The 25,303-nt window shown below is 40.5% G+C and overlaps 2 protein-coding genes across 3 annotated transcripts; one reads left to right on the top strand and one right to left on the bottom strand.

The window, feature by feature from the left end:
• Positions 1–86: 86 nt before the first annotated feature.
• Positions 87–7,006, bottom strand: LOC114147727 (alpha-aspartyl dipeptidase). The gene is made up of 8 exons (XM_028022303.1): positions 6,556–7,006; positions 5,594–5,682; positions 5,360–5,434; positions 4,207–4,286; positions 3,895–4,068; positions 1,636–1,695; positions 1,475–1,557; positions 87–204 (listed from the first exon to the last, which is right to left on the bottom strand). Exons 1-8 carry the CDS (start codon positions 6,648–6,650, stop codon positions 138–140), a joined length of 723 nt encoding a protein of 240 aa, XP_027878104.1. The 5' UTR covers positions 6,651–7,006; the 3' UTR covers positions 87–137.
• Positions 7,007–10,461: 3,455 nt separating this feature from the next.
• lmln (leishmanolysin-like (metallopeptidase M8 family)) lies at positions 10,462–24,429 on the top strand. Of its 2 annotated transcripts, XM_028022289.1 has the most exons (16): positions 10,470–11,003; positions 12,392–12,495; positions 15,178–15,208; positions 16,104–16,186; positions 16,388–16,505; positions 17,060–17,238; positions 17,349–17,454; positions 18,157–18,251; positions 18,390–18,507; positions 19,642–19,749; positions 19,846–20,033; positions 20,840–20,972; positions 21,613–21,772; positions 21,887–22,017; positions 23,116–23,326; positions 24,292–24,429. In XM_028022289.1, exons 1-16 carry the CDS (start codon positions 10,866–10,868, stop codon positions 24,390–24,392), a joined length of 2,004 nt encoding a protein of 667 aa, XP_027878090.1. In that variant the 5' UTR covers positions 10,470–10,865; the 3' UTR covers positions 24,393–24,429. The 2 variants fall into 2 exon arrangements, with proteins under 2 accessions (XP_027878088.1, XP_027878090.1); XM_028022287.1 differs by having other exon boundaries at positions 10,462–11,003; positions 19,642–20,033.
• Positions 24,430–25,303: the final 874 nt, after the last annotated feature.

Here is a 25,303-nt window from a genome sequence, read left to right as displayed (position 1 = left end):
CCTTAATAAAAAATAAAACAAAACACTAAGTATCAGTGCAAGTGTTGTCGATGACACTAATAACTGCTCATATTAAGACACGCTGCTTGTTTGCTTCAGATTTTTATTCTGTGTGGTTTCCGTTCCTCTTTAACGTCTCACTGCGCGTCCGTCAGCAGGAAGCTGAGGTCGCTGCCGGGATCGAACTCCGCCGAGGGCTTCCCACTGAAACACCCAAACAGGACAGTCAGAGGACGGCTCCGGGTTACAGAGAGACAATCGCATGAAAACATAAGTCGCATCAACAAGACTTTTTAAGTGTTTGCAGAGTAGTGATGGTGGTGGTTAATTATTAATATTAGGACCAGGCGTGCCAGAACGCCGTGTGTGTCGCTGTTTGTCTTTCGTATCCCACATTAGCAGTTAGCATGGTTAGCGCTGCTAGCATCACAGCAGTCTCCACTTGTATTCCTAGAGAACAGGTCCAAACTTTAACTCAGAAGTTGAAAGGTCCAGAGGACAAACCAAAAAACGTTGTAGTGTGTTCAGCCTTCCTGTTACCTGCTAACGTCCTGCTCTCTCTCACTCTCTCGCAGCCTGAATGAACTGCAGATTGGGTCTCGACATGCCGTAGAAAACATGTTACTTTATAATCCGCTTTTCTTTTTTTTTGCTTGATATCTGAATACGTCCTCTGACTTCCTTGTAAAATCCTCTCTGACACTAAAATGTCTACCTTTGAGTATTCTGCACTCAGTAAGAACTTGACACACTGAAGAGTGTTCCCTTTAGAACACCCTGATGGACCTTGCTATGGTGTGTTCACTGACTAGAAAAGATTGTATTTTTGAGTTTCTGAGCTGTCGGTCAGGACTGATTCCAGTTCTCAGTGCAAAATATGATTTGAACTAAATGGTTCTGTTTGTTCTGCAAACTTCATTAAGTATGATGGAGTATTAGCGCCACACTAAGAAGAAATGACAGGAGAATTAAGTCTTAATGTTACAAGAATAAAGTCAGTATTACAACTTGCTTCTTGTATTATTTCAACTTTTTTTCTTTAATCTCCTAATTTTTTCTTGGTATGGCCCTAATAATCGAGTATCTCGCTTTCAGAAAATTCTACATTTCTTTTGTTTATCATCACTAAAGACTATAAAATGCTTTTTCTTTGCATACGAGTCTTCCAAATAAACACCACAACTTGTATAAAACCTGAATAATAAAACTACAATTGGATACTGAAGTTTAGTTTCCCATATTGCTCATGTAATGGTCGGGGAAGTGACTAAATTTGAACTAACCTTCTGATTTGATCAAGGCGAGACATTAGTGGAGGGAAAATGTTCAATTTCGGTTTTAGAATGATTAGAATGCGATTAAAGTTTAAGAGGCCTGTGGGAGTTGTTGACGTATGTGTAAATATTTCAGTTTTTCAGCTGCCATAATTCGCGCGCTAAACTTTTATAGATAAACTCTTAAAGTGACAGAGCACCTGGTGAAGAGCCGGGCCTTTGTCGTTCCCAGCAGCGTGGCTTTGTCTCCTTCTACCAGCAGCAGGGAGCCTTCCCTCAGTCCCTAATATATATCGAATAAATGAATAAATAAAAACAGAAGTGAACCAGGACAGTCCAATAATAGCCGGTTCTGACTCACCAGGACACTCGGAGTGTTGGGTTCTTCATGGTACTGGGTTATCCTCTGCTCCCTGGTCTCCTGCACAACAACAATGTGACACGAGATGACACTTTAGCTGTTTCTGTACCTGGAGTCATTTCATAACGCATATTTGTGCATAAAAAAACAAACCGAGGAAAAACGGACCGTCTGCACTCAAACAAACCACAGCCGACGAAACCAGAATCCCGTCCATTCTTACTAGGTTTCTTACTTTAATTAAAAATGTAAGTGTGACTGTTGCAGTGTGAACGCTGAGCCACAGTAGCTACATCATATCAGCTGAGTCGGCTCATAATTTCTTTTAGTCCTAAGTAAGTAAAACGTTATAAAGAACCTTTTGAAACTAAAATAAAAATCACATTTTAGCAAACTGAGAATAAAAGCCACAACAGATTTAAAAAGTTACAGAACTTACAGAGATTTAGATCGTTTTGGAGCCACATGGCCAAGCAATGATGCATCATAGCACCGTTTTTACTGTTGTTGCAGTGTGCGTGTTTGGCCTCTAGGCGGAGCTGTTGCACAAGTATTGAATGTGCTGCCGTTTGATTTTGTTTTGCACATTACAAACAGAGCAAATGTTACTCTAGGCTCTTTCAGAGTGAAACTGAATTAAAACCAGAACTGGTGAAAACAGCTGCAGCCATGTTCACGCCTCACCCCGACTCTCAGTTGTATTTAGGTCTGGACTTTGACTGGGCCATCCTAACACAGGGAGAACGGAGGTTTTGACCTGCAACCGTCTCTTGACTTTTACGTCAGACTGAGAATGAAAAATTAATCTGAATTACAAATCTATAAACGGGGGATGAAATGTTCCTGAATAACAGCTGGATGAATGGATTGATAAATAGACCTGAATAAATACTGTATAAAATATGTAAGAATATAACCAAAGCAAGAGTTTTATGAAGTCCGTTTCCTTGACAACATAAATTATCACCTGAGGGTTAGCTTTAAAAACCTTTGGAAATAAATTTGTCTGAAAAATTCTATATTTCTCCACAAATATTTGCAGGGAAACGAAGCATAAAAGAAAGTTTGTTTAAAACTAAACTAAGACCAAACCACCACATCAGCACGGCGTCTCGCAAAGCGTCGTTCGCTTCGGGGTTAGTTTCTTTTCGCTCAGCGATTCCAGAGGAAGCAGTAGCAGAATCAGACAGAAGAAAGTGTCACATTTCTCAATGGCCGACGCGGCTTTTTGCTGACGCGCGTTTAAATTGACGCTGCTTTGTGCTTTTGCGGTTTCCTGTGCCTGGAGAAATTCAAACCGCTGCAAGTTTTCAGCACACAAATGAGTCATTTTGTTTGGTTTTTTTTTTTTTCTTTTAACGCAACTACAGTATGTCTGAATTGGGACACATTCATGTGTTTCAGGTAAAGCACAGGCTTTTGTATGTATAATCAAAGGCTTTTATCATTTTTAAATAGATAATTGTCTGCTAAGGATTACTGATGTTTTATTATATATAAACCCGGATCAGCCTGTTCTTTGCTGTCACTGTTACTGGTGTATTAAAATAAATAAGCAACGTTTAGCCTGGTGGGGTGGGTCAAGTAAAGCCTGGTGACCCGCTAGGCTTATAATCTACTGGGGAAACCCTGCATACCACTTGAGTTTTTTTTTTTTCTCCCCCAGATTATTTGATATGCTGCAGCTCTTCTGGCATAGCTCAACTTAAAATATGCAGTCGATACGGACGTATGTGCATAATCACTCTACCATCCGGAGGTTTACATATTTTGTCATACTCCTTAAGTGAAATGCGTTACCACTTATTTTAGTAAATAAATCTGAATTTACCATTAACCACTTAGGTCAGTTATGAAGCCGGGACTTTGCGCGGCCATCCTTTCTACCTGAGCGTAGGCTGGTTGATGCAGATGGACTGTTTTTCGTTTTATAGAGCAAGATTTCTTTATAGATAAATAGCATCTTAGAAAAAAAAAATAGATTCCCATTTATTGACGACGTTTCTTCATTTGTATTGGATGATTAGAACCACAAACGACTTTTCCTCAAACGTAAAGCATTCACCCCAAATAAGAAAATAACCAACCCCAGAAAGTCACAAACTTTGGGCCTGTCTTGTAACACAGTTGAACAAAACCTTTGTTCTTCATTTTGTACCTACAGTGATTTAAAAAAACAGAGTTCTTTGAACCTAGCAATTTTGTCTCTTAGAGCAGAAAGTTTGCTGTAAGGTCTCTTTAGGTTTTTTCTCGACTCACCCCCATGTGGCGGCTGTTGGGGTCGGGGTCCAGGTAGTGCGGGTTGATGTTGAAGGGGACCAGGCCGATGGCATCGAAGGTCGGCGGGAAAACGATGGGCATGTCATTGGTGGTGCTGATGCTGATGGTCGCCACGTTGGTTCCGGCGCTGGAGCCCATGTACGGGACGCCGTCCTAGAAGGGGAGGAGGCACAGGGAACGGGAAAACATTGCTGGACCTCGTGTTGCGTTCGTCTACTTCCACAGGAAAGTGTCTGCATGTTGCGTCAAGGCTGCTGGGCTCTGTGCGATCCGGCTGTGTGTGCGCTCCACCTCCAGGACTCTCTTCCTGATCTCCGTCACCACGTTGTTGTCGTAAAGGCTCTTCAGCAGCCGGAAAGTGTTGCCTCCTCCTGCAAGCGGATGCGTCCGTTAGCGTCTCCGTGGATACGGGGTCAGTGTGGTCGTGGGGCAAAGGTTATGGCAGTGAAGTGTTTAGAAACAAGGCTCGCAAAAAACACCAAACCTACTAGAATTAGAGTTCTGAACCATTCTCCTCTCATTAGTTCTTGCACTTAAAAAAGTAGTTGGTTGGTTTTTGCATATTCACTCCCTCTGTAGGAGCTGACCAGAGCTTCCTGCAATGTCAAAGGGCAGTAATATGTGTTGTCCTGGCACATAGTGGCATTTTATAGCACAATCAAGTAAATATGTAAACTTCAGTTGTTATAAAAGGCTGTATATCAAATATGACATAAAATAAATTGAAGCTGGTCATTTAAATTTGGGCCTCTGTCTCTTTAAGAAGCTCCTGCTCTTTCAGAAACTCCGCCTTCAGGAAGTCATCACAACATGGCTCCTCTGTTAACCCTTTAGCAATGTTTTTATCAGCGTTGCAAATAGGCGTAGCTCCTATAATGAGCTCAGCAGATGCTCAGTTGACGTGACGCTGGCCCCGCCCCCTTGCGGAAGTAGAGCCGTCCTCCGACAAGCCGTCTGTTATTGAGGCAGACTGATGGACCTCAATGTGTTATACAAGACATTTTTTGAATCTTTTTTGTCTTATAAACCAACACTGAGGCAAAAACGGTAGGCAAAAAAATTCTGTGACTAGTCTTACGTCAGGTCTGTAAGGTTAGCAGGAAATAACAAAAAATTTACGATAAAGCCCAAGAGGAAAAATGAGGGACACAAAGTCTGGTTGGATAATGACTTAAATAATACCGGCTTGTGAAAATCTGCCTTCAGGACAATGCTTGGAAATAAGCAGTAGCATGAAACAGCGTTTCAATGCCAATATAGCAGTTAGCGCAGACTGTTTTCAAAAGTCCGTCACCTGCCAAAACCTTTTACAATCACTGCACGTCAGGTGAGAAGGAAGCAGAACTCGAGTAAAAGACACGACAGAATTAAAGAAGGTTGAAAAAGAGCGGGCTGTGCTGAGGGGAGGAGAGCGTCGCCTCAGCTCGCCGCCCTCAGTTCTCACCAATAAAAATGCCTTCTGCCTTCCGGACGGCTTCGACGGGGTCTGCAGCCTCGTGGATGCCGTCGACCTCATAACCTGCCGGGGTCACAAACGGGCAAGTCAAGTGTTTTCAGGACACCGTGGCAACAGCTGGAGTGCATCTCCACTCGGCTTTATCAAAGAACACAAACAGACTGCTGAAGGCTGCGATCACGTAAGCAATAGTTTAGAGGTACAGGCGGCGAACAGCCCTACCTAAGGATCTGAACTTGTTCCTGGCAGTTGTTGTGTAGGCATCTCTGTCATGGAGGGCGTAGGGAACAAACAGCACTCTGGCCACATTCCTGAAGGATGAATCAACACATATAGGAATATAAAGCTGTCTATATGGAGTCGTCCTCGCACTGATGACACCCTGGGCAAACCCCTCTTTCTGACCCCTCACCGGCAACTAAACAAACACTCTGCGTGAACATAAAAAGGGTTAGCATGTGGTTTGGTAGCAGCATTAAGAACTAAAAGACGTTGATGTGATGATATTTGAGCAAGACGACAAGCTGTGAATCAGTTGCCAACTTCAGCACCATCAGCCGCCCTTTGGTGCTCAGCGGTGTTGAACGGAGCCGCGGAGGAAAATAAACGGCGCTCCAGGATTGGCCGCTTCGCAAACGAGAGAACCAAGAGAGCTTCAAGAAGAGCAGCATTTTTACTTTGGTGCGTCATCTTCCTGAACTGAATTTTCTGTTGACTAGATTAGAAATGTGCTAGGAAACCTCCCTTCCCCTCGCAAATACCCAAAACTTTCACTACTTTACTTTTCCAAAGAGCGAATTGGTGCTCCTCGTTTTTACCGCCAAAACATACATAACACATTCCTCCGTTTTTCAATTTGCATGAAGTTATTACCAGCACTGAACTCAAATGCAGCGTTAGCCACAGAAACAACTCCGTGTTTCTCAATTTGCATCGTTGCGTTTCTCTTGGCGCCCCTCTGTCCCATGCCACCCAGACCACAGAGCCAAATCACCCAGAACAAAACCCGCCTCTAAATCTGGAGGCTCATTAGCTTCAGGACTTTTCTAAAACTTTCCGAGAAATCTGCTTCCCTTTGACGGCCTGCGCTCGTTTCCTGCTGTCCAGCTGACGTATGCTGTCTCTTTATAGGCTTTAGTTGAGTCTCCTTGGGTTTGTTTTCCCGGGTTTCTGTTCAGACGTACTTTCCAAAGAAGCCGGAGATGTGCTGCTGGCAGTGGTCCAGGTAGCCGCTGCCGTGCAGCGTGGAGTTGGACACCAGCAGGAGTCTCCGCTTCATGTCTCACCGCGGGGGGTCTCACGGAAACACCGAGCTCAGCTGGACTGCAGGTGAAGTCCAACGTTTCGGGTCAGAGTCCGGAAGATTCTGCTGACTGCGGCTTTCTACAGAATCAGAAACGCCTTGGGGGGAAAAAACTCTGCTGTCACTTTCGACTTTACGTCTCAACGACGTTCCGCAGCTGCTGCTTTAAGTAACTCTGAATGTTTTCCCACTGACACGCACATCCGGCTTAGTTTTCTGTTTTGTTCCCAGGTTTCATTTATGGTTCTTTAATACAGGTTTTAAAATAACTGTTTTAGGTTGCTTTATTTATTTCCCACACGTCATCATCTTTGGCGTATTTGTGTCAAAGTAAAGGTTTCGTCGTCCGGTCCATTACTTTCACAACAAAAGCCGGCTTTTTTTTTTTTTTTTTTGACAGTCTCTATCTATATGAAAACATTATTTTTTTCCTGTTGATGTTGTTCACAATAATTATAATAATAAAATATAAAACAATGACGGCTAAAAACAAACACGGAAGCAGTTGTTCTTTATCTTGAAGTCCTATCAAAATAAAAGCCCTACCAGTACCGAAGAAATAATGATAATAATAAAAAAAATAGTCTCCATACATACAAATTCAAAACAAGTGCTCCAGTCACTCTACAAATAAACATAAATCGTGGTATGAGTATGAAATATTGCATCATAATAACGAATATTGGACTTTAAAAAAAAGAAGATTAAAACTTTTTCACATAAATGTTACATTTCCTATCTTTTTAGGGAAAAAATAGCCTGTTGTAGGCCATGTAAATCATGGCCTACAACAAGCTATTTTCCCCTTGGGGATCCATAAAGTATCTTCTGTTCTAAAGAGGCTACATTAAGTATCTTTACTTAAGATGAAGAAAATACATAAACAAAAATGGTACTTTTTAGAAATTAATTTTGGCAGGCAGTCTTTTCTACATTGTCATAATGGTATATCTGTGTTGAGGAAAGAGATTCATTTGATATAATTTGGAATAATGCTGTAAAATTATTTTAAAATGTGGAATAATTTCACAAAAATGTGGAGAAAGTGAAGATGTGAAAACTTTCTGGATGCGCAATAAAAACACTCGTCACTTTAGATCAGTTTATCGTTGCTTATTTCAATAATTTAACTCGTACTACAGTTGCCAACTTGACCTACCTTTGCTTGTAGCTCTTGTCGATGCCTCGCCGTCTCTGTCAACTGTTGTTCTCGCATAAAATTTGTATTTTAATATCCAATCTAATGTGGAGTTTCTTTCAACACTTTCACCCCCGCAGAGTGTAACATAAAAAAAAGAATAAAAAAAGACACAGAAAATTAAATGTGTGCATCTGAAATTCACACTACGATCATTTCATGAGGGACCGAATATATATTCCCCCCCCCCCAAAAAAACCTGATGCATCAGAAAAAGCTTTTTCTAAAACTGCACTTACAGAGGACATCCTCTAGATGGCGCCGTATCTCCGCCTGAAGAGTAAAAATACAACCGGAACCATAAAAAAAAAACCGGATGGAAAACACGGACAATGGAAGTGAGGGACTGAGGCACTAAACAGTCTGCTGCAGGAGGAAACCCGACAATATCACAGTGAAAGTAAGAAAATAAACCATTTCTGTGGGAGGAAAACCGAGCCCCGTGCTTCCAGCTTCACTGAAATGGCTTCCAGATTAGAGGAGGATCTCTGCTGTCCGGGCTGCCAGGACGTCTTCAAGGATCCGGTTCTTCTCTCGTGCAGCCACAGCTTCTGCAAGGAGATGGGAAGCTGTCCTTCTCTTATCTGGACACCAACGCGCACATATACACCTTCGCCGACAAGGTTTTCCCACACTCCTTCACCGATTACGTTGTAAGAATCTTGCCGATGAAGCAAACAGCAGCTCAGAGGTTGTCGACGTGACAACAAAGTCCAAATCGTCGAGCCTTATTGGTCAGATTAAGATTTTTCAAATCTGGATTTATAGATCTGAGGACTTTCTAATAAACTAGAGAGTGGGGGCATTTGAAGATGGTGGGGGTCTATGTTCAGGTTTTATGACTGACGATGATGTTCGCCTCTGTTTGCTGCCTTCTGATTGGTTGAAATGGCAGCGTCTACTTTGATTTTCTAGAATCTGTTTGTAGATAATTCCAGTAAAGTCCACAAATTGTATTTGGGTTACACTAGACGACCCGGCGATGAGGGCTGGCTGCAGAAACACAAACTCCCACCAAGTAATTCTGGTCTAGATTCTAGTGCAAATATTGTGGTACATTTAAAAATAAGACAAAACTAACTTACAAGTAACTTTTTAGCAAAATAAAAAGGCTTGTTTTAACTAAACAATTCATTAAGATCGATGGAAAGGTACTGCTTCCATTGGCAGATTGTTTCACTTATAACAAGACCTTTTTCCTATGTTATGTTAATTTATCTGCCAATGGAACAAATACTTTTTCATCAATATTAATACATTATTTTCTTAAAACAAGCCTCTGTTTCTTTCTTGAAAGTTACTTTTAAATTTATTTGTCTCACGTCAAGCGTACGAAGAAATTAGACCAAAAATTACTGTGTAAGGTTTTGTGTTTTTGCAGTGAAGCAACAAAAATATTTCTGTATCATCTCGTATTAGTTGGCTCGATTGCCTTGAAAACTTCTGAGGGAATCGGCTAATTTTCCCAGCTGTGGAAATATAAACACTAATTGAACAGGATTCTAGATAGACATATGTGTTCTAGACTTTTGGGGTTAATGGACCTTTCTATGTTTTATAGGAGAAAGCTTTTTAAATCCTCCAGTTTAGTTTGAGAGAAGCTTTTTTTCTTTTCTATTTTTAGCAGTTGTATTAGGAAACTGTAAAACAAAATGTGATATTGTTGCAATTAAAGCAAATATATATTTTTTTTTTAAATAAAAATATTATTTCTCTCTTGGCATGCTGCATCTAACTTTTTTTCATCTACGTTTACCAGAGTATTTTGTGTTTGCTACAAAACAGTGACAAAAAAAAAGATAGCTAAACACCTTTAGATATCTTTACAATCATTTTTAAATACACATTTTTATTTCTTAGCTGTGCATGCACAAAGATAACAATTCCTGCCAAAACTTTGTACAAGGTTACAAAACTCAGCTCACAACGACACATCCTGATTTACAAGTGTACAACATTTCTGACTGTAATTTGTGCCCATAAAACATATTTGGTGGAGTCTAGGATGAGAGGGGAGGTTTATTACACAGTCACTGATAATTGGTTATTATTTGCTAAGATGCATTTGTGAAGAAACTGAGCTCAAACGCAAAGATTAAAATAACAGCCTCAGATTGTAGCTATAGGCAACGCAACCATCAGACTACATGGGCCGGTCAGTCAGGAGCCCCCAATCAGTCTCATTAAACTAATAAGGCCTTAATTATTTTACTAGTGTTTCTTTTACCCTATATAACCTAGTTTTTAACTCATTTTGATAAAAAAAAGGTAATTATTGCCAATAATTGCCTGTAATTTTATGGCCCTAGCAGCAATGCATAGGGCCATAAAATTAGCTACCTAGTGTCAAAACCTTTGTCTCGCTGCTTGGAAGCAAACTTTCAAGTTTTATTAGACTAATTGGGACCTGGGGGTTTGTGTCAGTAGGAAAAACCAAGACTTATCTACTGTACGTCAGAGAAACACTTTCTGTTACCACCATGTATATCTCTTTTAAAATGACATTATCCTACAAGGAGCGTAGAAATAAGACACTTTAAAACCATTTTTACACATAATGTAAAATTAATGACAGAACAAACTTATATGTCGAAGAAAGAAAGCTATAATACATCTCTAAACAGCTCTAGTAACCCGTCATAGCTAGAAACGATCTTTGTAGGCTTGTAACGCTCCCTTGTTCTTTTTTAAGTGGAGTGGCGCATCCTGTTCCTACACGGTCTTCGGAGCGCCGGGTCCGCCTCCTCTCAGCTGACTCCGGAGCAACAAACCCGAACCCGCAGCTGCTGTCATTAAAGCCTTTAGCCGGCCGGCACTTACAGTCTGCTCGAAAAAGTAGAACCGAATCATCGACCGTTTTTACGGGATGGTATCGTGTTCAGATTCACCTCGCGAGCGATGAATAAAACGCGCGCCGAGGGGACCGGACGGAGACCGGCGGCGGGTGTGTTTGCTCCGTGCTGCTCAGTACCGCTTCTCGGGCTCGTCAGAGGATGGAGCGCTGGTTAAGAGTTGGTGGCGAGCCGTCCGTGTCCCGGTGTCTCCTCGGTCCTGTCCTCGTCCTCTCGCTCCTAGCGGTGCAAGCGAGCTGTCACAGAACCTGCACACACACAGTCCCCTCCGGCCGTGAGGTGAGCCTCGGCTCTTTCTGCGACGTTCACTGAACGGTCTGTAAGCGCTGAGCTGTTAGCCAGCTAGCTTCCCGAGCTAATTAACGTTGATTTTAATAACTATAAATTCTATTAGAGGATGTTTAACCCCAAATTTGATTAACGAATATGTTTGAGAACCCTACTCCACACTCACACCGTGGTAAAGTTTTGTTTCTGCTCACTGTAATTTGGAATTTAGCAGTTAGTTGAAAAGCTAGGAGGCTAACCAGAAGCTAGCCTGTTCATCCGGCTTAATTTGCAGCATAATTTATGTGTATTTGCCCAATTATAGCGATTATTCAGAAATTTACAATCAGTTTATTAGTTCTAACTGTTCAATTTAAGCCTCACTTCTCCTAGCAACAGCAAAAATAGTACGTCCGGGTGGGCATTTTCAGAATAAAGGCTCAATAAAAAATTTATTGTAAACCAGACATCTGCAACTTTACAACCCAAGGAGCCGTTTTTATCCCAAGTCCAGCAAATTGAAACTCATCTAGAACAAAAAATGTTGCATGACCTTTTTAAAAAAAGACAAATTTTAGTTTGACAAGAATTTGTCGTTTTTAAACAACCAATTTTAACATTTGAAATAAAGAATTAATAAACAACTTTCTAAAAAAAAAAAAGCTTGGCTATATTTCAATGAGATGAAGACATTTTATTTGTGAAAAAAGAATTTACAAACCTAATGACAAGAAAAACATGATCTGAATATTACTGGTACTTTGTTTTACAAAATTAATGCAAATCCATGTAAGGCTGGAAACCAGTTAAAATCTGCAATTAGTATTATGTATTATTGTACAGTTAGACATTTTGTGCTGTCAGAATTGTTTGCTATTTTTTTCTGCTGTTGATTTCATGAGTATCAATGAGTTATAAAACATAACTAAATGATTTAATTTTATGTTTGTGGAGCTTTGACCGCAGTGCCATTCTGTTACCTAAAAGATTTAAAACTAGTTATACGTTTTTATTGTCACTTTTATAATTATTTCAATGACTTCCAAATATCTTCCTAAAAGTTTAACGCCAAACTGCCCACCCGAAATACACATACACATGTAAAAGTATTAGTTTATCATTTCAGCCAGTTATTTAGAGCCTTTGTGGAAGGTCAGACCTCTGATCTATGCTAAGATTTTCTAAATATTATTTACAAATAGTGATTGTGAAAATAAGAGCACCATGTTGGGTAGCTTAACATTGAGTAGAAAACTTAAATGTAAAACAAATATTAAACAAATGTGAAAGAAGAGCTGTGGGGCAGCTAACTCACTGATTTTCAAGCCCCTTCAAACACACAATGAAAAAAAAACAAAAAACAATTGCATCACATTAAAGTGTCTGTTTGCTTCTTTTAGGTTGTCCATCAAGTGTACTTGAAGCCTGAGCGCTTGGCAAAGAGAAGTTCTCCTGACGACCTGCAGCTAAAGATAAAGATCGTCTACGACAGCAGCGTTGACCAGTAAGTTCATAGTGACATGAATTGCAGTGTTGTACAGTGCTCTGCAAAACTGTTCACTCTGCTTTAAAGCTGCAGTTTGTAGCATTTATTTTTTTTTAATTGTTTTTTGTTTTTTTTTACATAACTGTAAAAAAAACTGTCACAAACTGTCACCATGTTTTGACGTCTTATGAGACAAATAATCTGTGAAAAGATGGATCTCCCTGAGCTACTCTTTCCATCTGAAGAAATTCTCCGTTCCCGACCAAAAACAACCAGTCAGAGCTAGGAGGCGGGTCTTAGCGCTGTCCACCAATCTTATGTACTCGCTGCTAAATGTGCTATTGGCAGAGAAACAACTTGCCGTTACAGACAAAAATGTTTATCTTACCATTTGTCGTCTGTGGCTATGCTGACTAGGCTGAGGATTCACAATAGACTATGCTAGCTGCGTCGTAGCTAAGAGCCAGGGGTGATTGACAGCGCTAAGACCCTCAATCCATCAATCAAATTTTATTTGTACAGCACATTTCAGCAACAAGGCATTTCAAAGTGCTTTACATCATAACAAACACAAAAACCCAAAGTCATGCAACATTGAATCAACAATCAAAACATGACATTAAGTCATGTTAAATTCATAATCGATTATGTTTCGAATACAATTCTAACAAGGTGGGTTTTTAGTTGAGATTTAAAGGAAGTCAGTGTTTCAACTGTTTTACAGTTTTCTGGAAGTTTGTTCCACATTTGTGGTGCATAGAAGCTGAATGTTGCTTCTCCTCGTTTGGTTCTGGGGATGCAGAGCAGAATCAGAACCGGACGACCTGAGGGATCTGGAAGGTTGATACAACAACAGCAGATCTTTAATGTATTGTGGTGATAAGCTGTTCAGTGATTTATAAACTAACAACAGTATTTTAAAGTCTATTATTATTCAGTCTATATATGTCCTGCAACTTTTAGATGTGCCTCTGCTGCACCACACCTGAATAGAATAATTAGGTCATTAAGGCTCTGGAGAACTGATCTGGACAAGGAGGAGGTGATTAAGCCATTTCGTTCCAGTGTTTTGTACCTGTGGCACATCTAAAAACTGCAGGACAGCGACTGGAGAACTGGAGTTTGACACCTGTGATTTAGTCAGACCTGTGAAGACGCCGTTGCAGTAATCAATGCGACTGAAAATAAACATATGGATCTGTTTCTATAGATCTCGCTGAGACAAAAGTCCTCTAATCCTGGAGATGTTCTTCAGGTGGCAGAAGGCCGACTCCTCCTTACTCTGATTGGTTGTTTCTAATTAGCACTGGGAGAAGGCACAGGAGCTCCATTTTTTGTTTTTGTTTTTAAAACAGATTATCTGTCACATACCATACTCTCATAATATAGTGAGAGTTTCAAAAAAAATTTTATAATAGTTACACACAGCTTTTTTAACATTCAATTTTTTTTCTTCTGACAACCACAGAACTCTGGGTTATTTTATTGGGATTTTACTTGAAATAACAAAACACAGTTTCTTACTTGAATACTTTGCAGAAGAGCCTGTGGCTGTTTCTCTCAGGATATGTCTCCTTCAGCTTCCCATATCTGAGGCCTCATTAATCAGTCTAATCATGTTTGAACAGCCCTTAATGCCGGGGTGAATCCACGCAAACAGCACAGAGTTTTGTTTTCTTCAGACCTGTTTAGGTTGTCTGCGGCTTTTCATTAGCTTTAATTGGGGTCAGGAAACACTCTGTCCTGAGACGCGCCGGGCGAACAGCCGCTGACATACTGGGACTCCAGAGACACAGCACAGCTCCCACAGCGTCGTCGATTTGTTTGGAATATTCCGGAAAGGATTTTCTTTACAGTGATTTGAAAAAGTGTTTGCTGCTATCCTGATTTTCTATTTCTTTGCATGTTTGTCGCACTTCAAACACAAAATGCAGTTTTTAAATGAAGGTGTCTATTATTAAGGGAGGAAAAGTTCCAACCTGCATGGCCCTGTGTGGAAAAAGTGGTTGTGTCCCCCGTTAAAACGTAACTGTGGTTTGTCACACCTGAATTCCTGATCATCACTTAAACAGTACCTGCATGACAAAGTGAAAGACTATGAAAGATCCTCAGTCTATTAATAATATTTGTATTGGTTAGCATCTGTGTCATTTTGTTGTGGAAAATAAGAAAAGCAAACATTTCTCATCGTCCTTTTACGTAAAAATCTCATTTGTGTGTCACGTTTACATAATAAGTAACATGTATTTTATTGATTTTAATTTTTTTTGCTTTTATGAAAAATATAATTCTATTCAGAAAGTTGTTTTTTTTTTTTCTTACTCGTAAAAGTCTGGGAGTTCTTTTGGTTTAACACCTAAAAAGAAAAGAAGCCGTTCTTTCATTTCACTAAAAAATAACTTTTAGGGGTTTTTTAAATGTATTTTTTTACATGACGGTTCTTACAATTTGCTAAGTTCAGTAGGATCTTGTAGATCTTTGGAGTTCTTGTCGGATTATTTTAGTTGCAGAGAGCATAAAAACGTCTCTTAGGATTGTAAAATTGACTGACCCTGATTTAACGACACCGGGGGGAAAAAGAAAACGTGTGACTGTAATGTGATAAATGTGTGACGCTTTAATAGACATTAATAATTTTGCTAAGGCACCATATATCATTTGTCTGTCGGTGGTTAACGTGCTCACTCTTTGTCTTCACAGACTTCCTGCTGACAAACGGAGACTGGTGAAGGTGAGAGGACACCTCATCCCATCCTGTTTAAAAAAAAACAATGGCTGCAAAGATAAAAATGGCTCTTGGTAGATGAGGACATAAACCAGTGGTGCCCAAAGTCTGTCCTCGAGGGCCGGCATCCTGCATGCTTTAGTTCTCTCCCTGGATCCAATGATGGCCTAAGAAGAACACAGACATGCTGAAAAGGTTGTTGGTGCCACCAGAGAAAGAACTAAAACATGCAGGATGCCCTCGAGGACCAACTTTGGGCACCCCTGATATAAACCATCAGTGCGATCATTCTGACAAACAGCAGCATTGTTGCCTCTTGTGACGCGGTGATAATGTGACCAGGCCTAAAACAGGTCATTCTGATAGGAGATCAAAATAGGCAGCACTGAGCAAACTGAAACATCACCACCTAAGAATGATTTTAAAAAATGTGATGAATATGTTTTGTATAGCCCACAGAGCTATCTTAACATGTTCAAGGAGACATAATAGATACCTTTGAAACATATTGAAGTGAATTGCTACACAAGCTAATAGTTGCACATGTTCACTGTGGATTGTGTATAAATATGTGCATGGCTTTAAATCGGTACATCATAAAAATAAATGACGTGGCGACTTTCAAGTAAGGGTGCAACGATAAAGCAGCGCCACTTTTCTTAATTTTGGGTGTTTGCCGATTGTCCAACACTTCCATGTGAAACCGATTTCATCTACCTCTTTAAAGGTCTGAAAGTCAACCACTGAATTTTAGACCTTTACTGAATTCTTCCTCCATATTTGTCAACTTTTGAAACAAAAAATATTGGTGTGGACCAGAATCGGAATCGGTAGGTTGGGTTTTTCTTAAAGATTGGCGATTGGCTGCGGTTCCCAGCTCTCTCTGTACGTCTCTCTTCAGGACAAGCTGTTTCCTCAGGCCATCGACTACCTTCAGAGGGCGTTCAGCTTGAGACGCAGGGTGGGACCCGTGCTGCTCAGCAGGTACCTCACCAGTCCCATCACCGGGTTTAGAATCTGGGCAACAGTTGGCATATTTAGTAACTATGTGCGCTTGTTCATTTTTGGGGGTTTTTTAATTGGTGGAAACAAATGTCTTCCTTTATGGTTTTAGTTGTCAAATCCGGAAAGACATCAGAAACCAGATAAACCTGTGCAGTGTTTAATATCTTTGTCTCTTTTCAGACAATGTGCAACCAACCAGTACATGCGGAAGAGAGGTGACCCTCATCGGTACTGCCAGGACGCCTGCGCAGACGTCACCCGGTGCGGTCCCGTCGTCGTACCACAGCACCACCTGCAGGTTGGAAACTGAGAAAAAAATTCATTTTACGCCAATAAAGTCAGAATAATATGAGAAAAAAGTCATAATATTGCGAGAAACAGTTGTACAACATTATGACGTAGTAATGTGAGAAGAAAGTCGTAATAACATGAGAATGAGACAAAGCAATATAACTTTCTTATTGCTACAGAATAACTATAGAAGATTTTTTTCTTTATAAAACAACACTTAAAATCATTTTCTAATTTTCTTCTGTTTTTTTGTCTTTATTTTGCTAACATTGTGACTTTATTGTCCTAACATTACAACTTAATTCTCGTAATAAAAAAAATCTCAATCTGGCCCCAACACACTGTCGTAGGTGTTGGACTTAAGACTAAAAAAATTATTGTGAATTTATTTTTTGCCTGCTTTAGTAACTGTACTATTAAATCTTGATCTGTTGAAATTATCTCCATGGACACCAGGAACTGGGTATCGGCCACCAAACTTTATCTGGTTTATGGACGGCCCTGGAAAGTGGAGGGTAAAGGCATCAAAGAGGGTTTTCCACATTTCTGTTTGTTTTTCAGCAATGTAAGGTTTGCAGTGAGTCTGGGAAGTCCTGTGGCCCAGCGGGGCCCCCGGACGGCCCCGGGGTGGAGGGCTCAGACTTTGTGCTGTACGTCAGCGGCATCACCACTGAGCGGTGCGGACAGGAGAACATAGTGGCCTACGCTGCCTACTGCCAGCTGGAAGCAGAGCTGGACCGGTCAGCTTAATTATCCTTTAACCTTAATAAAGTCCAGGAATAAAGACAAATCTGTATCTTTTAACTCTCTCTCTCTCGGTGGGTGTGTGTGTGTGTGTGTGTGTTTTCAGGCCCATTGCAGGTTATGCCAACCTGTGTCCAGCCATGATCTCCTCTCAGCCTCAGGAGTTTGAAGGAATGCTATCCACTGTCAAACACGAGATCATCCACGCTCTGGTAAGAACAGTTTCACTCATCTCTGACACACACATCACCAGACCGGTCACAATAACACATTCTGCTGGACGATAAATTGTCCCAGAAGTTATCCCGATAAACGATAATATTGTTGTTTTGAGACCATTAACGGTAAAGGCATCATAATGACAAAAGACATTCTCAAAGATCAATAAACGTTAAATTCTAATAAACATTTTAACACTGGAACTGGAAGACATTTGAAATATCCAAATAGACAAAACAACATAAACAACAAATAAAATTAATTAGGAAGTCTCTGTAAACAAAATTGTCCTTCAAAAAAGGTTTAGTTGAAATCCAAAGCAGCCGACTGAAGACTTTAGTCATCCAGTTCATAGTATAAAGAGAGAGAGAAAAACGATAACTCGGCCAAATGGAAATTTTTCAGGTTCTTTTAATTTATCATTTCATTAATTGATATATTGCTTATTGCTTACAACAGGCCTACCTATTAAGCTTAATGAGTTTTTTTCCCTTGATCTGGAATACACTTCCTGTTTTTGCTTTTTTTCTGAGTAATAGTCATACAAAACACTTCAAGTCATTCTTGTTACGTTAGCTTTGCTGTTGCTAAGGTAACAGGCTTCCATCCATGAAAATCAACGATATTCCCTACTTCAACATCGCTCTGCCCTACTTCCTACTTCAGAAACTGAGATTTTTGTGTGTGTTCACCAGGGGTTTTCGGCCGGTCTGTTCGCCTTCTACCACGACGACGAGGGCAAACCTCTGACCCCGCGCTTCGCCAGCGGCCTTCCCGCGTTCAACGAGAGGTAAATAGACGGCCGATCTCATTTCTTATCCACCCTACACTGGCTGTGTTTTCATCCAATCAGCTTCATTTGTGTTGTGATGCTGTTTCCAGTCAGATTCCCCTCCTCTAACCTCTTAACCTTTGACCTGTTGCTCAGCCTGGGCCTGTACCAGTGGAGCGAGGCGGTGATCAGGAGGGTCAGCCGACTGTGGGACATCAGAGGAGGAGAGATGGTGCGGCACCACGTTCACGTCCTGGTCACTCCTCGGGTCGTGGTAAGGAGCAGTTTCTCTGCTTCACAGATTCACTGTAGAATTTATAAAGTCAGTAATTAATGATTGACTTTCATGGGGGCGGGCTCTAAAATTTCTGGTTCTCTTGATTCTTTCATGAATGTTTGAGAAATTCTTCAATCTCCACGGCAACCATTCAGCTGTGCGAAACGCCTGGGTGGACTTAGCTCCGCCTTTGAGGACGAAGCTCCTCCTCTGACCTGCATTTTCCAAACTCTTGGGCTTCTGCCTCCCAGAGCAACCGTGATGGATTGATTATTCAAATAATAGTCAAATAATTGACTAATTGTCAATTTGAGTATACACCTTAAAAAAAGTCAATTTGCTCAAAAGACAACACAGCCAGAGTAATTAATCCCAAACTGTGTAATTAAGATAAAAAACCTTCTGTGTGTAAACATGTTCAACACAAAGTGGCATAGTTTCAGCTTCACCTGGTTCAAATTCTGCAGACAGCACTACTATTAAGCTCCTTTTGCAATCCAGTTATTAATCGGTTAATCAAAAAAAAAAAGAGCTCTGATGTTAAAAGTATTATTATCCTTTCCTACAAATGATCAAGCATAGAAACAAGGAATACTATAATATTGTGTTTTAGGCAAGAATATGTTTAAATGTATTATTTAAAAACAAAATTATTTGCATGTTTTATGTAGTTTTAATATTGTTTAAAATAAGCGTAAGTGAGCAAATGAAAAATATAAATTTATTTATTTACTTTTATCTGATTAATGCTACGAATAATTGATAAATACTTGTTTACTGATATAATTATTTTTTAGCTAGCTTTAATTTGGCAATGACATAAAATCCCAATTAAATACACTGAAGCCTCTGAGGTGACAAAATGGGAGACAGCAGGTTTGACTGGTCTTAAAAGCGACACTGTCACCTCATTTTGGTTGGTCTTTCTTTATGCCCAGTGTGTTTAAAATTTCTTTGTGTCCATTTTTGTTCTTTTCTGTCTATTTTCTTATCAGCGTTTTTAACGGAACTCTCTTAACTTGACAGAAAATCCAGTGAGTCTCGGATGTGTTCAGTAATACTTCAGTTTGGTCTGGATGTTGGTTTAGCGGCTGTGACGGAGTCACCGGGTTGTCTGTGTCGCTCCTGCAGGAGGAAGCCAGGAGGCACTTCAGCTGCCCCATCCTGGAGGGGATGGAGCTGGAGAACCAGGGCGGTACGGGAACCGAGCTCAACCACTGGGAGAAGCGGCTGCTGGAGGTCCGCACCTTCTCCCCCACCCCGCTACGTTTTACAAAACGCCAAACAAACCCAACTTGTTCTTTCCTCCTCGTGATTCCGCACGACTCTCTCCAGAACGAGGCCATGACGGGCTCCCACACCCAGAACCGGGTGTTTTCCCGCCTCACGCTGGCTATCATGGAAGACAGCGGCTGGTACCGGGCCAACTACAGCCTGGCCCAGAGGCTGGACTGGGGCCACGGCCTCGGCTGCGACTTTGTTATGAAGAGCTGCAAGTTCTGGATGGACAGACAGAGACAGAGGTGCTGTTTAAAATAAGAAAAGTAATAATTCCAGATGTCAGCTTTTGTTATTTTTAGTGCCAACTCTCAGGGTTATTTTTATTTAATAGTCTGGTGGCCAAAATTTCCCTACTAAGCAGTCAGTCATAAAAAAATATCAGGATAAATAATCTGAGTTTGTTCTGTAACTTTTTGATACAAAAAGGGACAGCATTATGCAAAATTGACTTTTTTGAGCTTTACACAATGTTGTAATGTTATTCCCTCATCAAAAACATACCTGGAGTTTTGCTTTGATTCTTTCATGCATGTTTAAGAAATGCTTTAATCTCCATGGCAACCATCCAGCTGTGAAAAATGCCTGGATGGAAGTACAAGGACAAAGCTCCTCCTTGGAGCTGCAGATTCCAAGATTTCACATCTCTCCTCTGTGGCTCCACCACTCGGCTCCTTCAGACTAGCCAGCATCAATTAGCAAACACCTGGTGGAACTGAGCATCAGCCGAGCTCAATATAGGAGCTACTCCTCAGTGAAAACGCTGGTAAAAATGTTGCCAAAGGGTTAATAGAGGAGCCATGTTGTGATGACTTTCTGAGAGTGGTGTTTCAGAAAAAGTAGGAGTTTTTAGAGACAGAGGCCCAATTTCAATGCATTAAACTATGATGTAAAATTTCTCTCAAGTCATGTTTTATATATACCTACTTGATTGTGCTATAAAATGACACTATGTGGCTAAAAAACACATAATACTGCCTGTTTAATTTTTCCTTTTTGATATTTTCTGATCATGCTTTACTTTCTCAGTTTCTCCCTTCACTGTTTGCAGGCGGCACCCTGTGACCCCGTTCTGTGACACAGTGCGGGCCTCTCCTCTGCAGCTGACCTGCAGACAGGACCAGCTGGCAGTGGCTGTCTGCAACTTACAGAAATACCCCCAGCAGTTGCCCCTGGAATACCAAGTGAGTCAAAAACTTTTTCCCAGCAACCATTTCTTGGTTACTATGCGTCTAAACTTGGGATGAAGTAAACTTCTAGATTGTCACTGTACAAATTTTCTAACTAACTGGCGATAGACTTTTTGGAAAATGTACAGATCGGATATTTTATCAATATAATTAGCCAATAAATGAAAACCTATCTCAGACAACTCATTGAGTGACATAAAATAACTAAATGAAATACCTTTTTTAGCCTCTGACCACTACTTTTTCAACCCAAACCCTAAACGAAACACCCCCTGTTCCACCCCAAAAAGAAACATTACCCCCCAAAAAACATACCCAACATAAATAAAAAAAAGACTTCCCTCCCAAAAAGGAAAAAAATGCTCTCCCCACCAAAAATGTAATACAGACATTTTCCATTAAAATAAAAAATACAAATAACCAAAAACAAATATTCCCAACCTGAAAAAAATTAATTCCCTGAAAAAAATAAGTTGATAAACATTCAAAAAAAAAAAGTACACATTCCCAAATATAAAAATGAAAAGAGTATAATTTTAAAAAATACATTTCCCCCCAACATGTTGATATTCCCAAACAATAGACAATAAATTACTAAGAAAAGACATTCCCATGTGTGTCGTTGTTTTGTCAGTATTTCGATTGGATCCCGGACGTGGCTGCAGATCAGCTGTCGTCCTTCGGGGGCGCTGTGGAGATCGCCGATTTCTGCCCCTTCAGCCAGGAGTTCAGCTGGCACCTCAGTGGAGAATATCAACGAAACTCGTACTGCAGAGTATCGGAGAACCAGCCAGGTGCTGCTCACACATCGCAAAGACAGATGATGACGACTAGAATCTAATGCTCTGAACATCAGCTGATGTCTGAGTTAAAGTAATTTAACCATCTATGTGTGTGTGTGTGTTTAGACTCATGGAGGAATTATGGAGCGGAGCAGTACGGCCTGGACTCTGTGTGTCTGTACCAGAAGTCGGCCTTCGTCATGGAGCAGTGCACCAGGAAGATGACGTATCCAGACTGGGGCTCTGGATGCTACAAGGTGCTCTCAGTTTGTCCTCACGTAGCGAAGGACCACCTGGAGTCTGCTGAGATGTCTCTCTCATGTCCTGCTTTAAAAGAAAATATATACATCTATATTTATTTGTGAAGTAGCGTAAAAAGTTTTACGTTGTGACTTAAAGTATGCTGCTAACAAAGTTAACGAAAACGTATTGTTTTTCTGAGGTGCGAAGAATGCATAACGATTTTAGGTTAAGCAATAAGATTAAGAGGAAGAGGTTGGATCATTTTAACTCCGGACTGCAAACAGAAGTTGTTCAAACTATTTTTTTCTATTTTGATTCCAGCTGCTGATAATGTCCTGTTGCTGCCACAAGTTGGCGCCAGTGCGTCAGCTAAATTAGGATACTAATTCAGTGAAGTGAAAGGCTTTCTCAAGGTTGTGACCTACGTCCAATTAAAATAATCCAGAAAGTTTTTGTTTTTGTTATGGTATGTATGCACTCATGACATGTGACTGTGTCGTGTTTAAGGGCGTAAAGCCGGGGTGTCCAAACTTTTTGCCACATGGGCCAGAATCCCGACGGTGAAAATACTCTGGATGGGCTTTGTTGTTTTTCCCAACTTGGAAAAACAAAATAATTGTGTTTTTTTTTATCTGCTCAGCAAAAACAAGCAACATTTTAATGAAACAAAGTGGCAAGTTTTTTTTTTCTTTTGTATTAATAAAAGGCGGACAGTTTCCTAACATTTAGAGTAATTTCAGTTTATTTGGTCTAGAAAATGTTTTTATTCTATTCCCACCAACAAAGAGAATTAATGTGCTCTTGTCTTTTTTTTTTTTTGGTAAAAAGTTGCTAGATGTCGACAGCTCTACTTACTATAAATATAAAATTACAAACACAACTATTAAAGGAAAAACGCTTTGTGTCTAACAGTTTCCTTTAAAGAAGAATAAAAATTTGTGATTGAAGTTCTCATGCTGGAAAAAAAAAAGACAAAAGTATCCACCGGAGGGCCAAATTTGTAACATTCTTGAACCAAAGAATTGTAACATTCTGTGTGTCAGAGTTCACACAAACCTGTTGTAACTGTTCAACGCAGCAGCTGCTGACCGCTGTTGCTTCCCCGCCTGCAGGTTTCGTGCTCGTCTCAGGGCCTGACGGTGTACGTTCAGGACCGCTCCTTCCTGTGCATGAGGAAAGGTCAGCAGCTGAGCGTCAGCGTCCGGGTCAACGACTGGGTTTACAACGGGGTCCTTCTCTGCCCCGCCTGCGCCGACTTCTGTGACGACTGCCCCCTGCCCCACCAGCTCCTGCCCATCAACGCCTCCAGGAGCAATCCCATCGGTCAGTTTCACTCGAGGCTTTGGTTATAACACAAAATTTATCGATTAATGACTTAATCTACAGGTAACTGACTGCATCGATCGACTGAGGATTAATAAAAAAAAAATAAACCCAAGTTCTCACTTTTATCAAAAGGGCCGACCGTCTTCCCAGAAGATGAAGGGCTCCATTTTTAATATGCTGAATTTAAAAAAATTACATAATATAATTATTTTGTGTCAGCTGAATTAAATACTGACAGGATAAACATGAAACTGTGATTCTCACAATACTAAACTTAGACATATTTATAAAACAGGAACTTCTTGGGTTGATAAATAGAAAGATAAAATATAAAAAGGATCATTCAATTAATTGTAATTATTTAATTTCCCTGTGGGATAAATACAGTATTTTTTGAAAATAGGTTTCACACTCATCTCCCCATGAACATATACATGTTCACCCAGACTGGTTGCTCTTGAAGGAAAGTTAAAACTTCGCTACATAAAGTACATTAACTCAGGACAGCCCTCAAAATCAACCGTGTTTTTTATTGTCTTTTTTCGACATGTTACAATTTCCCCTCTGCGTTTCTGCCGCCACATCCTGACCTTCGTAGCACAAAAGTCATTTCTGAATGAAAAGCTGACATTCCTTCAGCTCGACTGAATGAACGCTATTAAGGTTAAACTTAAGGAGTTCGTCGAGTGTTTATATTTCTAAACAGAACCGCATAAAGTGCATTTTTCATCCCGCACCGGACTCTGTTCGGACCGTTTGTCTTCCGCCATCTTTAATTCCTGTGTCTGCTGCCTCCGCTTAAGGATGACCAGCCGCGCCCTCTTCTGGATGGAGGCCAAACTACACTAAAATAAGTCCTAAGCAGACATTAGGACTTAATCGACATTTCAACGTAATTCAATTAATTGTTTGCATCCCTTTTAAGAACACAACATTAATTATCTGTGTTTGTTTGCTTTCAGATCCCTGCTCCAGTTCTCCAGGTCTGGCCATCACTCTCTGGCTGCTTCTGCTCAACCTGCTCCCTTTAATGGCTGGACTGCTGATCTGTCACTGGAGCTGATGACACACACACACACACACACACACACACACACACACACACACACACACACACACACACACACACACACACACACACACACACACACACACACACACGCTCACAATAAGGTAGCTAAAACTCTACTGTACTGTAGCCCTCCGAGGACTTGATGACACACCTTGTTTTTCTTCTGTATTTGGTTTTCTTTCCTTTAACCTGAAGCTGGGAAAAACCAACCTTTTTACATCCCTGACTCTCTCTCCCTCCCTCCCTCCACTCCTATGTTATTATTTCCACCTTCGACTCGACGTTTTTCTCTCAGGATCTTTGCTCTTCCATTCCTTTTTTGGGGGTTTTCCAATGACAAAACTGTGTCTGCGTCTCTCGAAACCATCTGCCACAAAAGGATGTGTTTACATGCACTTCAAAAACCAGGTTGCACTCTATTTTTTTTGTGTGTGTGTAATTGAGAACCATGGTCACTGTAATCAGAATCTCTAGGTGTTACCTTTAGAAACACCTACTTGTTTCTAAAGGTTATCGCTGGCTTGGGGAAGTACGGTTATTTAAATGTGGCAGCTTATGTGGTTACTTGCAGGTAAACTGTTCGTATTAAAGGGAAAGCGCATGTTATGACCCAATACTACTCTCTTTTCAAGGCTGCTGTGCGTTTATATTAATGTAAATATATAGAATTATTTAAAATTAACCATTTTTATTGCGAGAACACAGACAGATTTCTGTTATCAAGTTAGTAAAGCAAAGGTTAGCTTTTGATTTTACATGTCATTCTATTCTTGAATTCACCTGTCAAAAGGGTCTTCCCCTTTTCGGATAAAAGCTAACTGCTTTCGACACAAACGTTTATCTTGCATTGAAATTCATCCTGCATCATCAGAGCCCAGTTAATTATTAGAGCTCAATTAATT

This window comes from Xiphophorus couchianus, chromosome 7, assembly GCF_001444195.1.
Source record: "Xiphophorus couchianus chromosome 7, X_couchianus-1.0, whole genome shotgun sequence".
Classification (NCBI taxonomy): domain Eukaryota; kingdom Metazoa; phylum Chordata; class Actinopteri; order Cyprinodontiformes; family Poeciliidae; genus Xiphophorus; species Xiphophorus couchianus.
This window is presented reverse-complemented; position numbering and strand designations above follow the sequence as displayed.